The sequence below is a fragment of the Catharus ustulatus genome, chromosome 3, assembly GCF_009819885.2.
Source record: "Catharus ustulatus isolate bCatUst1 chromosome 3, bCatUst1.pri.v2, whole genome shotgun sequence".
NCBI lineage: Eukaryota > Metazoa > Chordata > Aves > Passeriformes > Turdidae > Catharus > Catharus ustulatus.
In genome coordinates, this window is record NC_046223.1 from 61,089,651 (window position 1) to 61,110,405 (window position 20,755).

Below are 20,755 nucleotides of genomic sequence, written 5' to 3' on the forward strand. Positions count from 1 at the left end.
ACTGGGTTGTGATCTGCAGCAAAAGTATTCTCACTGATGAAGGGTCCTTTTTTTAAAGAGAAATACATTTTTGAAATCGTATAGCGAAAGATGTAGCGTTTTCTGGAGGAAAACTGACAGTGATCTCTGCTGAAGTTTCATAAAGCTGGAGTGACAGAGATAATCAAGGCAGGCCCTTAATTTGGAAGGGATGTGCATTATACTCTCATTAGTGCACCACCTAGTGGGATCATGGGGGAAACACCCGCACACGTAGCAATGCCAAAATCATCACTAATAAAAATAGCCTGGTAAAAATAGATTGACTATGTATACAGCATTCCTGCAGCAAAAAGGCATATCAGAATGGCTTTTTTCCTCAGTAACTTCAATTCATGAAAGTTAGAAAATGACAGTTCCAACCATCAATTAACACAAGAACTCTGTGTAGGCATACAAGTCTCGGAGTCTATGTTGTCTCTCCTTTCAGCATGCTTTGAGACCCCGCAAGAAGCATGCATGTAAGGTAAAGGGTAGTCTTGCCTGTTTCAGACCTTTAATATAACACTCCATTGTGTTTGCAGTTTATTAGACTTCTCTGTTATTGGGTTAGGATCCTAGTAAGTTTTCCACTGCTTTAGCTATTTCTAGATCTTAGCAACTACCAAGATCTATGATGATGCAGAATTAAACCTGCACTTCCTAGTTCAGTTCTTCCTCAGGCGAGGCTGGGCTGTGTGGAGGAGGCGGCATTCCCAGCAACCGGAATTCAATGCGCACGGGGGCATTCTGCAGACGACGCAGCTCAGCCCCGGGGCTCTGGGGAGCGTTCGACCCTGTCATTGTCCCTTTGAAGAAGTGGGGAGGATGCAGGAATGCTTCACATGCTGTGCAGGCAGGCTGGAGGCTTGGCTGTCACTTCTCAGGCAGCTGGGCCAGGAGCAGCCCTCGTGCTGTGGCTACCGCATCCTCCCTGTCCTCCCGAGCCCGGTAGCGGTGCCATGTCAATGGATCCTTCATTTTTCGCGCTCGTGGCATCGCTTGCCCCTTCTCCCAGCTGTATATTGTGTATTTCTGCATTCAAAGGCACCTCTAAAGAGATCTACAACTTCCCACTCACTCTCTTTGAATTGTGCATTCCCCTTTAGAGAAGAAATGACACATGCTGGCAAAGCAGCCTATTAACATAGTAACGTCAATAATATTGTATCCTTGCCCATGTTTTCTCCCTGCTTCCGGATGCAATAGCATCTTTTCGCTAGATGACACTCTCCCCACCCCTCATCCTCACTTTTTTCATTCTATAGGGCTGCGGCTGCGGGGGTGCCCCGTTCCCCTGGGCAGCCCCTGGGGCCCGTCAGCAGCACGCTTCCCCCGCAGGCCCGGGCGGAGCCGCCCGTCAGGGACCGCCCGGCCCCGCTCTCGCAGCCTCCTCCCGCCTCTCCCGTCACGGCGGGGCGGGCAGGCCCCGGCCCGGCCCGCCCTTCCACGCCCTGCACCGCCGCCGCCCCCCGCCGCACCCCTGGGAGCAGGTTCGCCGGGGCCGGGTAAGAGCCGCGGCAGCTCCGCTGGGGCGCCGGGGGTGCCGTCTGCCGCAGGCTGGGGGGACAGGGCGGTGTCCGGCCGGCCGGGAAGGGGCTGTCAGGCGGGGGAGGGCCTGCCTGGGGCCGGGGCCGCGCCCCCGTGCCCGGCCGTGGGGCGGCAGGGCGGCTGTGGGTGAGGCGGGGGTGGCGGGGCCGGGGCCGTGAGGGGAGCGTGGTGCTGGAGCGCGGTCGGTCGTGTCAGCCTCAGCTCCTTTCCCCGCACCCTTCCCTGTGGCACCCACGGTACCGGGGCTGTGGGCTTGGCGATGCTCTCGGGGGAGGGTCGGGGCCTACAGCCGGTGTTTTATAGTAGCTGGTGGGGAACTAGAGGGTAGGACGGGCACTCCCGGCTTGTGGAAATGCTCCCCTTGCTGTTCCCGGTCCGAGGTGAGCATGTCAGCGGGAGGAGGGGACATTATAAAAGTGAATGTAAAGCCGATGTAAACAGTGAGCCGGGCCTGGCGCGCCGGCCCCCGGCCCGGCGTTATCGCTGTTTGCCTGGTGAATCACTCGCCGCTGCATCGGGAATGGGCGCTTCTTGGAACTCAGCAGTTCCGTGGAAGGTTTCACTCCGCTTTGCATGCAGTGCAGGGCACCACATCCTAGTCGAAGAAGCCCAGTGATAAAATCTCAGGATACTTGGCCAGAAGCAATGTGCTCCTGTGCTGCGATCCCCTCCGCAAGCTGCTCAAAGGCAGAGGGCTGTGCCAGCAGAGTGAGTGGAGCCCTCCTGACGGGTCTTTATACAGGCTTGTGCTTTGCCGGCAGTGCAGCCCTTCTGCTTGGAGCCTGGGGATTGTGCAATTGCTCTTAATGGAAAAGAAAGAGAAGGGGACCAAAAAAAAGAGTTAAAATATGTCAAAATTAGAAGAAAGTGGTGCTGAATGGTGACATCATTATAACCTGTGTCTGTGTTTGCTTCATGAAGATGCCTTTTGTAGTCCTCAGAAGAATATGAGGTAGCACTCTTCTTGCTGGCTTACACTGGAGTGAAACTCTTGAGAGAGGAGAAGAAAAGAGACCATGAGCTATATGTAGTCATTAGCACCCTGGTAGGCCTCAGAGACACTCGGCATGCGTTGCAATCAGATTTTGTGCAAAAGTAACTTCTCCTTTAGTGCTAGATCTGAGCACTTGGCTCAATGTGAACAAGGTACCATGTGAGAACAAACAACACACCAGATATACCGGGCTTCTCATCCATCTTCTTATTTCTATGAGATGTTGTTTGCCTACCAGCTGCACAAGAAACTAGACACATTGAAGTGGTCGTCTCAGGTCCGTTTTCAGACTTCCTATTCCCTCTCTTCCCCCACATTTCCAGTCCCCAGTGTTCATTTTCCTATTTCTTACTTCATCATAAAGCCTTTAAATGCATTGTGCGCTCCTAGGAAACACAATTCTCTTACTTAAGGCATTTTGCCAAGCACTAATATGTTCTCTTAGGCTTGTGAAAACTATGTGCTTCCTTCACCTAGTTCATCATAAATATCAGTGTGGATGAATCAGACAACTGCAAGCATGTTAATTTTTATCCATATATGCTAAGTGTTGGTGATGCATTAGGCCTAATAGAATTTCAGGCTTCTGTAATCTAGTTTTTCATGCTGAGCAGTTTAAATACCACTGCTTTAAATTGCATCTTTGTTCAACAGAATAATTTTTAGGAAAAATGACTGAAACACTGACCAGTGGCACAATCTAATAATTATTTCAGAAAACCCCAAACATAGAGCTGTTAGATGATACAAGCTTGGTTTTGATGGGTTTCACATGGCAAGGCTAAGGGAATTGTGCAGAGTAGGTAGGAAGTTACCTTTTGACATCTCTTCTATTAGTGTTGATGCAGTTTTAGATAAACTTTGTTTTTTCCTACCATATGTGGATTTAAGTTTGACTTCTACCTGAAACTATAGGATAAAAAAAATCTAGAAACTTTTCTTTTAAGAAGGCAAGAATAATTTAATTTTACTGCCACTTTGCATATTTGTTATGCTCCACAGTTGTTTTTTTGTTATGGGGGCCTACAGGTTGCCTGTGGACCAGGATTTCAGCACATTAGGAACTGTAAAAAGAGAAACTGGGAAATGTAATGTCAGTCTCTAAATATTTTAGCTAAAGTATAAAGGAAAAAATATGTATATCCGGGAAAAAATTAAACCTCCCTCATCCCCTAGCAAAAATAATGACAGATTTAATGCTCACCTGTATCTTACTCAATTGCTGTGAGTCACTTACGAGAATCCCTGAGGTGCTGTAGCAGGAGGTCCTTATCTTTTCTGTAGCTAACACTGTGACTTGCTGAAATTTTTCCCCAAGTTTTTCAGCAGTTCTTCACCTTTGCCTGTGTTTTCATCCTGCTTGAAGAATTTTGCACCTCTTTTTTTGGGGGGAGAGGTAGTTTGTAAAGGAAAGAGCATATTGTTTAGGAGCGACTTTGTTACTGTGACCTTTATTTAAGAAAAATACATCCCATAAGGAAAGCCCCATGACTTGTTTCTGGATACTTAAAGGCATAAAATCAGATTTAAATTCAGATCAGATTTAAATTTTCAAGTGTTCTATGGAATTCAGTATGTACTTTTTGCTTTCTGAAGGTTAAGGGTCCATGTAAATATTGCTAGGTCCTATTGCTATAATATTACTCAAACAGTAAAACTATTGCTTAAGGGTTTTTATCCTAATGTATCTGGGCTAGATTTCGGGGAGAAGGAGGATTCTTCAAATATCTAAATTACAAAATACAAAATAGATTAGGTGCTGATTAACTGTAGCTGACTGGAGTCTTCAAAATATTTGCGTGACTGCTGTGGAATCTGACGTGTAGTGCTTGTCATGTTGTTTCCTTTTATCCTGATAGAACTTTCAGGAATGATACTGGGGAGCTGCTTAGATGTGCAGACTTTCTTGTCTCTAAATTCATTTTTTTCTCATGCCTGACAAACACCTTTCAAGAAAGTTTGTTGATACTAAGGTTCATTTTTTTGTTTTGGTACAGAGTGACCATGTGATACAGGAAGTAGTTACTGCAGAAATTATGAAAAATATATTCAGTCCTTTGAATTCTTTAAACCCTCAATGTACAGTGAGGTCCTGTCTCAGTTAGTGTTAACTAATATTTAACCTTTCTGATTTTTTCATTTCATTTGTGCCTGTAGATTCAGTTCCTTGGACTTTCTACAGTAGCTTGACGAGCTGAATTGGCACTAGTATACTCCCATTCAGAGGCAGAGTTGTTGAACAGAAGATAAAATGTACAATCAGAAACTCACACCTGACTGAAACTTTTAGAGGAATTGAAGACTACCACAAGTGCAGCTGTGTTCCAGTTTGAAGGCGAAGTGTACTTCCTGAAACTGCAGCAGGCTTTTAACTTCCCTGTTTTGTAAGTTGTGCAGCCAGTCATACCAAACTATATCACAACAGAGTAGTTAAATGCTGTGAAAGTGAAAAGGGGTGATGTCTTTGGAAATTCAGTGTCTTGATGAATGCTCCTATCACCCTGGATGGAGGGAAGTGCTTGGTGCATGCCTGTTTTGTTTCCTGGTTGAAACCCTGACCTTGTCTAGGTCATTAGCAGTTGTCCTTCCAAGGGCTCAGCTTATCTGTTATTTTCAGAGGAATTTGAGTAACTCAGCACTAACAAGTGAAGGGGTTGTGAGTGCAAGTAGGGTGTGCATCTGGTTCAGATGCCTGTGTTCCTGTGAGAACTAGGGGGAGAAAGTGGTGAAGACTGGGAGGTGATTACAGCTGATGGCTGTCCTCTTACCTCTTTCTGTCTGTTCCCCAGACCTTACTCTGTCACCAACCTGTATTACTGAAATACTCAGGAATAGTTCTGTTAGCAGAAGAATGAGCATGGAGTAAACCAGCTGTGCTTTACTGGTTTACATGGTTTACAACCATGGCTATCCTACAAATTTACTATACATCTCAGTTCTTAAGTATGTGAATTGATAAAAAGAATTGTGTCAACAGTCAGAGATCTGCATGTGCAGATGAAAACCTGAACTACATCCTGTGGACTTTGCAGTCCGTCATCTGGACATTTTGCTATCTGTTGTGTTTGTCTGTAGTAGAAAGTTGAAAAACCCTTATACGTTGAGCAATCTGTACATTTGTTAGTGTAGTGGAGTGTAACTTCTTTAAAGATACAGTTAGCTGTAGCAATTTGCAAGACAAAGAAAAGCAGTAACTGTTTTTGTCAAGACTTGGATGAAATATTCAGTGTATCTCTCTTGATTGTAAAGGTATTCCTGAGAACAGTGTTACAGGCAGCTGTTTGGTGAATACAAACGTGAAAGAAGAAAAACCAATCATGAAAACCTATTTCAGTTTCTACACAAGATAACTTGGTCTTTTTGGACTTTTGCCATCTCTTCTCCTTACCGGTGGCATTTTAACATTACCATTAAACATATGATTAACTTTTAACATTAACTATAATATTTAACTAAAATATTTTTCAGTCAGTAGCACTGTAGTTAGCATTCTACTAAGGTATCTAGAAATAGTCGTAACTTTAAAAAAAACAGTCTGCAGTTCTGAGAAATCTTTTTCAAACTTAGTTTTAAGGTTTCTTTGGTTTTTATGCCAATGATTGTATTTTTTACTGAATTGGTAGATTTCCTTACTTAGTCAATACACCAAGGTGTAGAACCATTTATTTGCTGTAAAGTTTGAGTGGGTTTGGTTGTACACTACAAGTTCAGTGCAATGTTGCCTGGAGTTTCCAAAAAGATCAAGGGTTGTAATGCCAGCCTTGGCCCAGATAAGTGAGATTTAGGCTGGCTGGCTGGCTGACTCCAGACTTAAGTCAAAACAACTTGAATCTGCATGTGGTACAGACAAAGACAGGCAACAACACTGCAGACAGCTGTCATGACTCTAGGGCAATAGTGCAGCAAGTAGAAGAGTGAAAATACACACCCTGTCGCCTCTTCTGCAGTCAGGTTGTCCATTAATAGGGGATACCTCAGGGCTGGAGATTCCAAACAGGGTTTGGGATTGAAGTGAAGCAGCCATTTTGAAATCACGCAGAGTTTGTCTTCATGGTAGCAGCGGCTTTTTCATGAGGCACAGATGATGTTACCTGCCGGGCAGCAGGACTGGACTGATCACTGTAGTTACATCCCTGGTGAAGTTTTGATGGGATGTACAATGTCAGGACCAGCACAGTGTCTTGGCTTCACTAGAGATCACTTCATGTTATGAAACCAGTCAAGTTTTAAAACAGCCAGGGTATTGCTGCCTGTGTTAATACAGGCATTTCCAAAGGTGAAAGGAAATATTTGGCAACAAGGACTGTTAATTACTTGTATTTAATAAAAAGTTTGAGGGCTTGCCTTTCCAAATTGTAGCACAGCTGCTGTGATACTTGACAAATCAGTTGGCCTTTTCATTTCCTTCTTTCCACACAGTATGTGCTTTCTTTTTCTCTATACATGAAACTGAGTTTTAGCCATGTCTCTTAACCAGAAGCTGATGGGCCAAGAGAAGAGGACATTGCTTGGAAGGCAAGTGATTTGGATTGAACAGTGGAAATGCAGGGAAGTGGTGAAGTTAAAATGTTCAACCTGTGAAGGTGATGTGCAGGAGAGTTAACCTGGATGAAATTGTGGGATTGTGTTGGATATGTATGCTCTTGATTATTCTGCATTCTTACTGTAGAATAGATAAACTGCCAGTTTTGATTTGCACAGATATGGTAATCTACGTCTTGTTAATTACAATTTAGGATATGAGCTTGTGCTGGAATTTGGTCTGCATGGATGGAAAAACACCCCTAAAAATGTGTTTGGATACCCAGGTTATTGGAAGATGAATTCATATTGACAAATACAGCAGCTGAAACAGGATAAAGTGCTAATTCATAGAACTTAGGTAGCACTGAGTTAAACTATAACTGAAGTTGATGCAAATGATTGTTGTTTAGAGGAAACTGGGTGCTGTCTTTTTTCTGATGTCTTGTGTGATATCTGCTGAGGTTTTTTTTCCAATGATTACTTATACTGAATTATACTGGTGGGATGGGTGATATATGTTATGGTTTGGGATGTAATTCTTCAGAGTGTTTGGCATTTTCAGATTAAACATGCATCTTTTTTTTCTGGAATGGCAAGAAATGAAAATTACACTCTGATTACAGTGGAGAAAATACAGAAGAAGTTTGACAAAGAATAAACTCTGTCTTCGAAATACAGTGCTTTCAGAGAGGATAAGCATTCGTGTATAGAGTCTTCTTTAATCTTCTCCCCTGTATTCATTTAGAAGATGAGGAACCTTTATAAACCAATGACCAAAACATAGCTGTTGTTTTCTGTAGGTGGAGAGTATCTATCATTTTCCTGTTGTGGATGACTGTGACAGCAGATCTACTCAGCCATGTCGTACGGACCAGGTTTTGGGGATCCCAATCAACTAGCCCAACGCATAACTTCTAACATCCAGAAGATCACACAATGCTGTAAGTTGCATTTGTGCATGTTTTGTGTAAAATTTTAGTAATGGTGGTCCCCCCATTCAAGGCGAATTTCTCAGATTCCTTCATGGAAATTAACTCCAACTCTGCCTATTCATTTGGCACGTTTGTGGCAGCCCACAGAGCTTGTCCTTTCCTTTCTTCATGTGTATGGTTAGCAGTGATATGCCATGGCAAGTGCAGATAGTATCACTCTGTATTCACCAGTTTTGCCCTGACAGTTAAAGGGCACTTTAAGATGGTGGTTTGAGGTGTTTGCTGAGCAAGGATTGCATCAAGTATTCACTGAAGCTTGAATTTTTTAACAGGGACAGAAGCTGTGGCCTTGCAGCTTCCCCTTGTCCCTTGTACATCTTATATATGTAAATAAGATTCTGTAAGTATTAATGTACCAGTGCTTAGTTTCAGGCTACTTAATATTTTTTAGCTGCCTAACTGAGGTATTCAAGCTAGAGGTTACTTAGGCTGTTGGTATATTCAATCCTTTTTCCCTTTTCGACCATTTTCCATTTTCTTTTTAATGTGTGTGTATACGAAGCAAATACAACTTGATTCACAAATTATGTAAAGACCATGGTTCATCAGAAGGGAGGTAGTCATGAACAACACATGGCTAGTTTTGGTGCATGTGTTTTATGTTGTGCAGAGTGCATGCAGAAGTGAGTATTTTAATGTTAAAACTTCAGATGAATTTTGGACAGTAAAGTATGTCAGTTTTTATTAAAATTTTGATCTTTGTTTCACAAGACGAGTTCTGGAAGTTGGTATTTGTAGCACAGGTTAGTGGCACAGATTGGTTTTTTCCTATTTTTTCAGTTACATTTTGTATTTTCTTCCAGAAAGAATTTAAGATCACAACAGACAGGAACAAAAATTGCAATTTTGCGTTATTGAAAAGTTTTTGTACTTCAGGGTTGTATTTCCACAATCTAAAGTTAACGAAACAACTCTATAAAAAATCTATGTATAATTTATTTCCTAAAGTCTACTCAGTGAATTAATTCAGTGTGATGGCTTCTAACTTGGTCTCCCAGAGGCAGCTGCCAACTTGTGAAAGACACTGAGGCTCCAAGATATTTAGATGTTCTGTCAGGTGAAAACATAAAGCCAGTGATTGAAATTGAAGTATTGTGAAAGTTGCTAAACATAATGAACCATCTTGTGCTGGACTCAGTGATTCCTTAATCTCATTTTCTCCCTTCTATCCCTTCTTTTCCTTCTGTGTTTCTTCCCCAGGGCATGCTAACAGCAAGCTGCCCATGTGTAGATAGAAGATACTCCAGAAGAGTTATCTGCAGTCCTGCTGTCTTTTGTATTTTGAAATTTAGATGGCTAAAGTCTGAGCAATAGATAGGTGCTACTGCCATGCCAAGACCCAACTCCAAATGTCTCCTAACCCCACAGCTGCATGGCTTCAGAAACAGGAGCATTGCTCTGAAAAATTTCAGCCACGCACTTTTCTAGTTCTGATAGGGACACAGCTGGATTCCATCCCTTGCTCTTCTGTAGATCTGACTGAACTGTAACCACTCAGTTACTCTTGCAGTCCGTTCTGTTAGTTTTTATGAGGGTCTGGATCCTATGGACATCATGAATGTGCTTCCTGAACTGAGGCCTCTAAAGACTTAGGAATTCTTTTCTAGCTTTTTTTTCCCCCATGTGTAATACCTGTCCAGCTTTCTATTGGAATATGTGAGCTGCAGGAACTTCCAGGTCAGATGGGAAGAAACCTGCAAGCTTAGGCACCTATAGGGCCAGTGAGATGCTGAACATGTCTCTTAGACTGCAATTTATCATCTTGGTTAAGAAGAAAAGGGGAGAGACACAGGAATCTTGACCCTAAATGCATGGGTTTCCATCTCAGCAATTGACTTTGTTCTTCACTTCTGCCCAGAAATGCTAAGCATTTGTGAGAGGTGTCAACACACTTGCATTTTTGGTTAACCTGGAGGTGTGTAGATACTCTGGTTTTCAAAGTGAAATTAATAGAGGAAGAGAATTTCATTTCAGATCACCAGGCTACTTCAGGAAGTACCTCAAAACTAGTTCACACTTCTGCTAACATGCAAGCAAAGTGGGAATACTGCTACAGAGATGGAGATGAGATACAGATTAGTTGAAAGGAAACTGGCTCTTCCAGCTACAAGCTGGCCCTTTAACTTGGAGAAATACAGAACTATATTAGCGCAGCCAAGATTTCATAATACACCAGAGTTTATAGGAAGTAGCATGGGTGCAAACAATCTTTAGTATTTCTTCAAGGTTCACTTATTACATACTCATCTTTCAGGTAATAAATCTGATTTCTTTCAAGATAAAATATGTATAGTAAATACCTAATGCTTCATAATGCATGGGCAGGATGCTGCTGTTCTATTAATACCCTTGTTCTTTCCTAGTTCATCTAGCCCACTGTTACTGATTGATTGGGAAAGTTCCTCTCTATGCTGGTTTAACACACTACTTCAATGATTATATCAGTTGCAAGATAGTGTTCTTTCCAGTTTGGTTTGTTCTCTGGTGTGTTCTTTCTACATTTGTGTTTGGTAACATCTTGGTTAGCCTTTTTACTTTAAAGAACAGATTTTTTTACCTGTTGATCCAATCATGCCATTGATTGTTTTGTTGAGGACATGTAGAGAGGTGTGAATTACTTCTGCCTTGTACAAACCTTTGTTCAACTACTGTAATAAATGCTGTTTATAAACTGTTTGAGTTTCTTCGGAGGAGAGGGTGTTGGTGAGTCCTTTTTAGGACCTTGAAGATTGAAATTGAACTAGCTAATGGGAAAGCAGCATATGCTGCTGTCTGTACTGTGGATTCTCTTACAGCTGCCTGTGTTTGAGGTCCCCAACCCCAGAACATTCTCTGTATAGAAACTTCTCAACTGGTGCTTTGTTTCACATTTCCAACACTTCTGCAGAAATAAGTGATTATGACATTACTTAATCACATCTAGAGAACAGTCTGCTTTCCTCAGCCTGAAACTCACGTTTTATCAGTGACATCTCCGAGCTGAGATTTAGGGAACTAGTTTGTGGGGTATTTCTCTATTACTTTTGTTACAACTGTTTCATTGAGAAGCTGGAGTTGCAAAATTTAAGGCTGCTCTTGACATCTGAAGAGCCTCAAGCAGGAGAGAGAGACGTAGGCTCTCAGAACCCACTCTTGGAGTTTTTAAGAGTATCCATGTGACTGAGCAGTGCTCTGAAGTCTGGGGAATCTGAATCACATGTGCTCAAATGAGCTGCAGTGTTGTATGCTGAACCTCGCTGAGGTCAGCGATGCCTGCAAACCATGTCTTGCTGGTTTGGTTTCGGGTCTGTTAATAGTGATGAGAAGCAGATCTGCAAACAGCTAAGGGAACTTTGGATTTAAATAATAAAGCCAAAGAAGTGTATAATGAGCTAGACTTGGGCAGCTGCTGAATTTATGTCTTACTAGAATGCAACTGATGGTTAAGGTTTGATGGTCTGTCTGGATTCCAGTCCAAAGTAACTGTTTCTCATTCCAGGCCTATATTGTATCAGTTTATAAAATCTGGGTGACCTACATTTCATATTTTAAAAGTCCAGTGCATTTGAAGGTGGTTGAGGTTTGTCCCTAACTTTCTGAATATGAAGAACAAGAATATGGAGGAGAGAATATGTGGAAGAATGTATGTAGGATGTAAAGCTCCAGCCTGTCTGGCCTTTGCAGAGAGAACCTATTATCAAGATGGTTTAATCATTATTTACTGAAGGAGCAGTTGTTCTAGAACTGGGTTTCACAAGTAGCACTCTCACTTATTTGGCAGCTTAATGGCAGTGCTGTTAACTTGAGACAAAACTAAATGCCTTCTTTCAATATTTCCTTGAAATATTTCCTCTTGATTGCTTGTTTACAGCAGCTGGATAGTCCAGGAATGAGTGTGATACACAGATACAAGATGAGCTATCAAAATATATTTCTCTGTGACAAAACAAATTCTACCTGCTTACAAAACTGTATTTCTACCAGGCACGTTCATTTACCCTACTGAGATATGCCTGGGAGGATGAGTGCATTGAATATATATGTGATTGTTCGGGGGGGGGTTTTTTGATTTTTTTTTTTTTCCCCCTCGCTTTTGGAAGGGCATACAATTGTATAAATCTGATCTTCCAACAAGAAGACAGATGAAAGTAGATTAAACAAAACAAACAAAAAGCCTAATTTAAAGGCTTTAAAATATATAACTTTCAGACTTCTTAGGACTGAGGATGAGCAGTTCTTTGAAGTCTGACAGTTTTCTGTGCTTTAAAGAACTGATTCTCTTTGTGTGGTTAAAAGAGGTAAATAATTTTATTTTAAAATATACTCCCAAGAGGGAGAAAAATGGGAGTTGCATTCCTCTACAGGAGCAATTCCACGGTTACAAATGTAGGAAGGACGCAGTTAGAGGAGTAGGTGTCTCTTCTGCTCAGCTGGAAAGATTTGACTTGTCTCTCTGACAGGAACTGTGCAAGAAATAGCCAGCCATGCTTTTTCCTCCCCCACATACTTAAATAACTCTGCTGTGTGTGGGTAATTGAGGAAGCAGGCTAGTATGCCTTTGTTTTGCTTTGTATTTGGTATTTTATTTGTAGCTACCAAACATGCTACTTGAAGCAGTTCCTGAAGAAAAGCAGGAACGTGTGGGCTAGATATGTTGCTATCAAGTCTCCACTGGCATCTTGAGCTGGGCTTTGGGAGCCATTTAGAAGCAGTTTAGAATGCTGCCTTTTGCTTGGGAGCACAGAAGAAAGTCTAATATTGGTAAAATATACCCAGTCTTTGGATTTTAAAACACTTCTTTTAAAACACTTTGTTTTGTTTTTTGTTTGCTAACAGTAATCAAGCAGCTAAAGAACCTGCACTAACTGTAGTAATGCATTCATATTCCTTCCCTACCCTTCCTTTGCTTCCCAACTCCAGGTGGTGTCAGCACTTTGTGCAGAGTTGGTTGCAAAGCCTAATAATGGTATAGTCTACCCTTGCTCAGTACTGGCGCGGTGGGTCACTGATAGAGTATTTGACTTGTTCATTCACACTGGAGATCAGCCCAGCTCAACAAACACATTCTCTGCATGCTGCAAAGTAATAGAAATAAAATAAAATAAAATAGAGTAGCCACAATCCACATATGGTAGCAGGGAGTCTGCCTGACTTTGAGAGATACTTTCTCATAGGTTCTTCTGCTTTCTGCTGACTTCTTTTGCTGTTTGTTAAGGCAGCATAAGCATCAATTCATATAGAGCACATTCCTGAAAGGTCAGCTTAAGCTAGCAGAGTTCCCCTCCATCATGTGATACCTGTCCTGTGGCAACAATTTTGTTCAATGACTTTTACATCTCAAGTTTTGTATAAGCTACTATTCTCACTGAATGTTGTTAAAATGGGAGTCAGATTAATCATTTGGCTTTGCCTGTAACTTTATCCAACTGTAGAAAATCATAAATGTGGATTAAACCCTGAAAAATGTTAAGATTTTTGATAGATGCCTTTATGTTGTGGTTTAAGCCTGGTAGGTAGTTAAAATGTTCTTCTGAAAAGCCTGAAACATTCACGAGAACTGTATCTGTCTCTATGTTTGAAACACCAGCAGGTTTGCATGATTGCTCTTGGCTGAAAAAGAGCACAGATGGGCACATGAAAAGTAAATGAGATCGCTGAGGTGTTGAAATCAAAGCCTGTATGAAAACAAAATTCTATTTTGTCTATATATAAAGTGTGGTTTTGTACAGGTGTGGTTCTAAAGAAAACAGGCTCTCAGTAAAGCTTGTTAAGACTTTTAACAGTGGTATTGTCAGAAATTTCCAATTAGGTGCAGTTAACCAGATTTAACTTTGTGGGAACACATCAGGTGGAACCATTTCTATATTATTATTGTTGCTGTTGTCCAGAAGGTTTCTTGGATTTAGAATAAAGTTTCTATAAAATCAGGAAAAGGCTGGTTGTTTAGGGATTTTAAGCACCATTATGTCCTTCTACATTTAATGTTGTGGACTTCTTCCAAGACTGAGAAACTAAGGAGAAAGTTACTTAATTTGGGTTTTTCTAAATGTTTGTCTTTGCAATGAGGTGAAGTTATAGACCTCACAGTTCTTGTAGAAATAACCTATTTCTGAAAACCTCAAGCCTGAATTGTTTTCATGCAGTTCTTAAAGGCTTTTTTCTATGTAAAATAGTATATACATTTAAGGAGGTATGCCTCACAGATTTGTCTATGAATCTGGAAGGTTTTTTAATATTTTTCTGTGTTTTGTCTTGTTTGTCAGATGACATTACACAAGAGGGACAGGGATTTATTTATGCTAGCAGCAGAATAAAGTGAAAAAATGGGTCTTCCATCTATGCCCCAGCACACTGTGTCAATATGTGCAAAAAAGGCAGAATTTTTCTTTGACTGACATTGTATTGCATTAGAATTATTATAAATAGTAAGGTGTCCAGTGAAAACAGCCGCAATTTTACTTCAACTGTTGCTTTTGTTGATGGAGCAAGTATAAATGGACTCACCTTGACAAGACAGCTTTTGCAAAACAACCTGCATTTGCAGCAGAGGAGAAGGGATGTGGCCAGGGTCCTCATGTTTCTTCCTGTCTCTAGAGAACTGTATTTCAGATCCTCTCTAAGGTACCTAAAGTGCCTGTTTGCAGCTCAGTTTTGTTGGATTTTCCTCCTTGTGGGCAGGAGATTGCATAGCAGCTTGATAATACAGAGAGCCCTCTATCAGATCTCCTATAAAACTGCTGTGCTGGGGGCTGGACAGCTGTCAAGGCTTAGAATAAACCCATGCCAGTGATCGATTGTGAGTGACTCCATAGTAGCAGCTGCTTGCTTGTGTTGACCAGTCTGTGGTGTGTTGTGTCTCCTTCCATGTCAGCTCCTGAGATAGCTGCAGTAATGACCTGGCCTCTTAAAAACCAGGCTTCCTTCAAGTAAATGGGTTGGGTTATGGTGTTTGTGCAGTTACTGTTTACAGCAGAACTATGCTTCATTTTCATACTTTAATAAGCTATTCCTTAGAGAAATGTTCCAACTTCCCAGTGCCAGGAAGTTACCAGGGATGCTTTAGGATGAGAATATAAAGTGATTGATTTAATTATTTCCCCTTGACTGAGCTGTAATAATTGATTGCATGATCAATTATTCTGCACTTAAACAATGTGTGTTTAGTGTGTTCTACGCCCACATTAGAAGAACAGCCAAAACTTCAATCCCACTTCACTGTGTCCTTGAAAGACCATTATAGATGGGAGTACACTAGAATGAAATAATTACAACAGCACTGAAAAAACTGAGGGCAGATCCTGAACTCGATACATTGGTGCTGGTGTTCCTGGTCACTCTGGGGCATGATTCTATTTAGAAATACCAGAACCTGTAACAAAATTTAAAGAAAAGCTTACAGGACTGGATGTTTTCCCACTCTTTCATGCTTACTGAGTCTTTAGTCCTTAGAGCTCAGAGGATAATCTTCTGGCCCATCCTCATTTAATTTTCTCCTTCCCACACATATATCAGTTACTGTTTATCTGTGCTGATGCATTCTCCTGTTCTGTACTGATGCATTCTCCTGTTTTAGAATAATGTGTTACACAAAGAGTTAAGACAGAATAAAACAAATTACTTAAAACAAATTACTGAAGTTTTTAGATATATGATTCCAATTAGGTTAGTTCATGGGGATGCTTTTTAGTGTAAGCTGGTATCTTTTGGCTGGTGTACTGGATTTGATTCCTCTGAAAAACTGTCACTCTTGGTTAAAGCAGGCTAGCAAGACAGCACAGTGGTGGTGTGATTTATGTTAAATTTGAGGGAGTATGAACTAGACTAATAGCCGTAAAGAGGGTCTTACGCAGAAAACTTTCATCTGATGGAACTATTGCAACTGAATCAGAATCACCGAATCATAGAAGAGCTTGGGTTGAAAGGGACCTTAGAGATCATCTAATTTCAAGCCCCGGCCGTGTGCAGGGATGCCATCCACTATATCATGTTGCTCAAAGTCCCATCTAACCTGGTTGTGAAGATTTCCAGAGATGGGGAATCCACAGCTTCTCTGGGCAACCTGTTCCAGTACATCATCACCCTCATAATAGAGATTTTTTTCCCTAAACCTATTCTCTTTCAGATTGAAGTAGTTCTGCCTTGTTCTGTCACTAGGTGCCCTTGTAAAAGGTCTGTCTCTTAATTTTCCTTGATCCAGGAATGTTTTCTGCAGCATCTCCTCATCTTTACTCAAGTACCCTCAGCTGAAATGCAGAAGCAAAACGCATTGAATTGGATTTGAATAAATTGAGGAAGTCTGTTGTCCCTAGGCAAAAGCAGTTTGAACTGGTGTAATCTTAACAAATAATTCTTTTGTTCCAATAGTCTGCTCTGAAGGGACTCTGAAGTTTATTAGATTCCACACAGATTAATCTGTAACTGGATGTGCTGTTTGTTGACTCACTTGTTCAGCTGGAAAGAAGTAGGAGATTTCTTCATAGTTACCCAGCCGGTCGCAGCACATGTGAGGTATTTGACAAAGCATTTCTGCAAGGTGACTGTGCTGGTGCTGTAGTCACTGTTTATTTGCCTTGTGAAGCCATAGCTGGAGCATAAGGCTCACATGGAGCAAATCAAATGTTGCGTTAGATGTACACAAAGGAACATTTCACTGATTCTGTTTATTCTCCTTGGGCTCAGGAGGAAGGAAAATTATAATTTTAAATTAATGTCTTAATAATGAATAAGCAGTGTCTTTGAATACCTGTTGTTTTAGCCCTGTGAACCTCAGACAGTTCCTAAAACCCTGTTTGTCCCTTTTTAAGTATAGGATGGTGACATAGGTGAGGCCATTACAATTAACATTTAGGAGGAGCCCTTCTGCTCCTTCTTCCTGTGAGGTCCTAGTCCTTGCTGTTTTGTAAGGTTGGTTTCATTGTGCTTGCTCTGCCTGCTTGTCTGGTTCTTGTCCTCTGCAGTGCAGATCCTCAGTGTTTGTTGCTCATGTTGCTGTTGCTGTTTGTTCCATGCACACCCAGTGAGTACCACATTTTCTCAGCCCTGCCAGAGAAGGTGTGTGACTTCCACTCTGTTCTTAATTTCCATTCTCTTAGTTGGTGCATTGCCTTTCAAACATTAGGATTTTACTGAAAGATTTGAGTGGGCCTTTTTTACCTTTTCTACTGAAGCAATGCTGTGGTGTTACAGCTTCTACAGTGATTACTAATTCACAGTTTGGGGTTAATATTATTTACACCCACGATCTTGGAGGAAGTGAGTTGTTTACGTTTTGGTCTTCATTAATTTATTTGTGCCTTTATTTTAGGTTTTAAACTTCCTATACCACCTTTAAGTGTTCTCATTTCAGGGACCAGAAGCAGCTATTATGTCAACATGGATTTACTTGTAGTAATGAGACACCTTTGCAAATCTGGCTGAAAAACAAGACAAGATGAGGAGGAAGGAGAGGAACCATTCTTCTTAGGGAGTCAGCTCTAAAGCAAGGGTGTGATCTAGTATGTGAAACATGGTTTTATTTATGAAAAAAATTATACATATTACAGTTCAGTCAGGAACATGTTTCTCAAATACTCCTACCTGTTAAACGTGTAAATATTTCCCCTGCAACTATCTCTAGTTCCTTGACTCTTGTAGAGAAATGAAGGTCTTTGATATCAGAGACTACTACTTTCCTTTTTGTGTCCTCCTTAACTGGAGGAAGAGCCTTCCATTGACTAGAAATGGAACCACTGTTTGGCTTAGTAAAAATAAACATGAGCTGACTCTTGAATAATTTTCTCTGTAGGAATTCAGGTTAGGTCTTAATTGTTCCTCTGGCTCATCATTAACCATGTCTGACCTGTTCCTGAGCATGTGACCAGCCTTAGAAAAGCTGAGTAGCTTTTATCAGCTAATAGTTGTGTATTCTGAGATCTAGATCAGGGATGTTGCAAAGACAAATGAAAAGTCTTCTTAATGTTAAGGTATTGCTTCTTTGTAAGGCAAGGCTAATGTTGTGGTATTGCTTCTTTCTAAGACAAGTCTAATTTTCAGGTTAAAAAAATGAGTTTCCTTTGCATGTAAGATACCAGTTTCTTGGGAAAAAATGCATTTTACTTGCATGGTGTCATGTATCCTGCTTCCTGCTTTGCTCAGTTTCCAAAGTGGACTTGCCTTCTTTTGTTGCCAGCCCACAGCTGGCAAGGTGCTGTTCCTACTGTTGTAGTGTGAGCCCTGACAGAGCTGTTGGTTTTCGTTGTATGCAAACATCTATCCTGATGTGCAGTGTGAAGTGGCTGCAGAAGTTTGCAGCCTATGATGCAGGCTGCTACCATACCCTGTGACTTTGGTAAAGAATACCTGCGTGCACACGTGGTTTGTGCCCTTGTGCAGCTCCTGAGCAAAGTCCAGCAGCCATCTATGCATGCCCAAGGAGCCTAAGTGCTCACGTGAGCTAGTATCTGACTTTGCACTGAAATGAATTAAGATCATGCACAGCATCCAGTCAGTCTCTGTGACAGGATTGGTAACATCCGGGAAAGGAGGGACCTTAGATTATTCCTGTCTTTTGGAACTCCTTGGGTTGTTCAGAGAATTGGGGAAGTGGGAAAGGGAAAACCATAGAGAGTGAAGTAGCCTAGGAGCCTGTCAAAGCTGTGCTGTGATCTTGGGTCCCTGACTGTTACCAGTATGTTTGCAGTGCAGGGCTAGGACTTTGTAAGCTAGGCCTAAGCCTTTGACTCTCTGGGACACTTGAGTGTTACTGATGGATTGAGGGGATCAGAGCAGATACTGTGTGCTGTGGTCTGCCAGCCTGAAAAGGGCTGAATAACTGGTTAAATGAAAGAGGCAGTACCCTTATAAATACAAGCACCAGCAGTGAAACCAGGAATTTGGGAACCTCTGTTTTCCAAAGAGTAGTCCCAGGTTTTCAGCAATTTTGCTCTTCATTGCCTGCTTGGTTCTTCTCCCTGCTTGTTTCACAAATGGAGCAGTGGAAGGAGCAAGCGGGGGTATTTCTGCAGCCTAGCCTTCAGTAGGAGGCGCTAAGGCTACCCTGCTTTTCCCTTGAGGAAAGGAAGGGATACTGTCTTATGATCTAAGAAGTTGCAAAGCTGGTTCTTGCTTTTAATCAGATTCTGTGAGACCTGTGTGTGCATGTGAGGGAGGAAGACTCTTTCCCTCTGTGATCCCCGGGGTTATATCTTTAATCCTGCTACATAAACTTGTTTATGTGACTATAAACTGAGTGTCTATAGTTTAGGTGGCTTTGTGATTAGATGTATAATATTATATCAAATATTTTAAATTAGAAGTAGCTACAGTGAGAAATCAGTAAATACAAACCAAAACAATAAAGTTATAAGACTATAAAGAATGTTTTTTTTAGTCTGTATACACTCTAGCATATTTTTATTAGTACAAGGTACTGGATTTCTTTAACTCATCAATCTATAGGTGTATACTGTAAATCAAGATTTCAGGAAAGTCAGCTTCTCCTCTTCCTTTGTTATGCTGGTCCTACCAATTTGTTTTTTGGCTTTTTTTCTGAAGCATCTTCTGGAGTTCTGCTGAAGACTGTTGCCCAAAATTTCCTTTTTCTGCTCTGCCTTTTTTTTTTTAATTTACTGACTTGAATAAGCATTTTCATTTTTCTATGTGGTATACTTCATATAAACAAATAATTGAATTTTTTCAATAATACCAAGGCTAAGGTAGAAAATAGTGAATTACAAGAAGCATAAAAAAAATGCTATTATTTCAGTCCTTAGGAATTTTTTTTTCTCTAATTTTTCCCCTTATGAGTTGAAGTCCTATTAGAAATTTGCTGTTTTTAAGCATACTTACAGACTTCATGGTAAAATGTGTTTTAAGTTGTGCTAAATTTTTGAATCACAAGACTTGATCTGCCAGGAGCTCTGCCTCTGAAATTGTACACCTGACCAATTTTGCAGTGCTGGCTTTTAATTTTCTTTCAGTTTTCTACTTGTGTTCGTCTTTAGAAGTAGGATAAATATGCAATTAGCTTGGAATGCAAATATTTTACGTATAGGCCATGTTTCATGGAATTTTTATTTAAAACGCAAACCTGCATTTTCTTTACTTGCAGTTAAATAATGCACCTCTAGGTGGCGGTAGGACACACCGGGACTTTTTCTGTCTGTTTTGATTTTGTTTTTTTACTCTCCCTTTTGAAAGTACATACGGAATTACCGAGCTCCTCGGGTCTGGAGTCAGAAGGGGGCGCTCCTTAGAACAAATGCAGGATAATTATCGTTCATTTTTATAGATACTAAAACTCTGTGTTCTTGAAGATAATGCCAGCCATTCTTTTTGTTTGCTTTAAAACAATGCATTACACTGACCATAAGAAAGGAAGCTTAATTACCCCAAGCTCATGTTAGTCCGTGTATGTGAGCAGCTGCAGCTGCCCAGAAGTGCAGGTAGACAGACACAGCCTCACCCAGCAGGCAGGAGGCAGGGAAGGGCTGGTCCTTAGTAACCAGTGGTGACTGTAGCCAAAATAAAAAATCTTCACTCATGTTTTGCTGGTTTTCAGCTCAGTTAAAATACAAGCTGCATGAAACCCATCTTACAGTGCTATTCCCCATAGAAATTTTGTTGGTAGTTTATGCCATTTAGTTCTCTCAAAAACACTTGCCTTAAGTATTTGATTTTTTACCTCATGTAAATCTGACTTTTCCATTTTGATGTATTC

General features: G+C 41.1%; 1 protein-coding gene across 2 annotated transcripts in view; it reads left to right on the forward strand.

Annotated features, from left to right (window-relative positions):
* The first annotated feature begins 1,440 nt into the window (after positions 1-1,440).
* Positions 1,441-20,755, forward strand: part of STX7 (syntaxin 7) — a 32,944-nt gene continuing 13,629 nt past the window's right edge. The window contains exons 1-3 of one of the 2 annotated variants that reach the window (XM_033055593.2): positions 1,442-1,526; positions 4,721-4,947; positions 7,888-8,028. In XM_033055593.2, the coding sequence (XP_032911484.1) occupies positions 7,947-8,028 (82 nt within the window). In that variant the 5' untranslated portion in view covers positions 1,442-1,526; positions 4,721-4,947; positions 7,888-7,946. Of the gene's footprint in view, positions 1,527-4,720; positions 4,948-7,887; positions 8,029-20,755 lie in introns of both variants that reach the window. The other variant, XM_033055592.2, reaches the window with a different exon arrangement.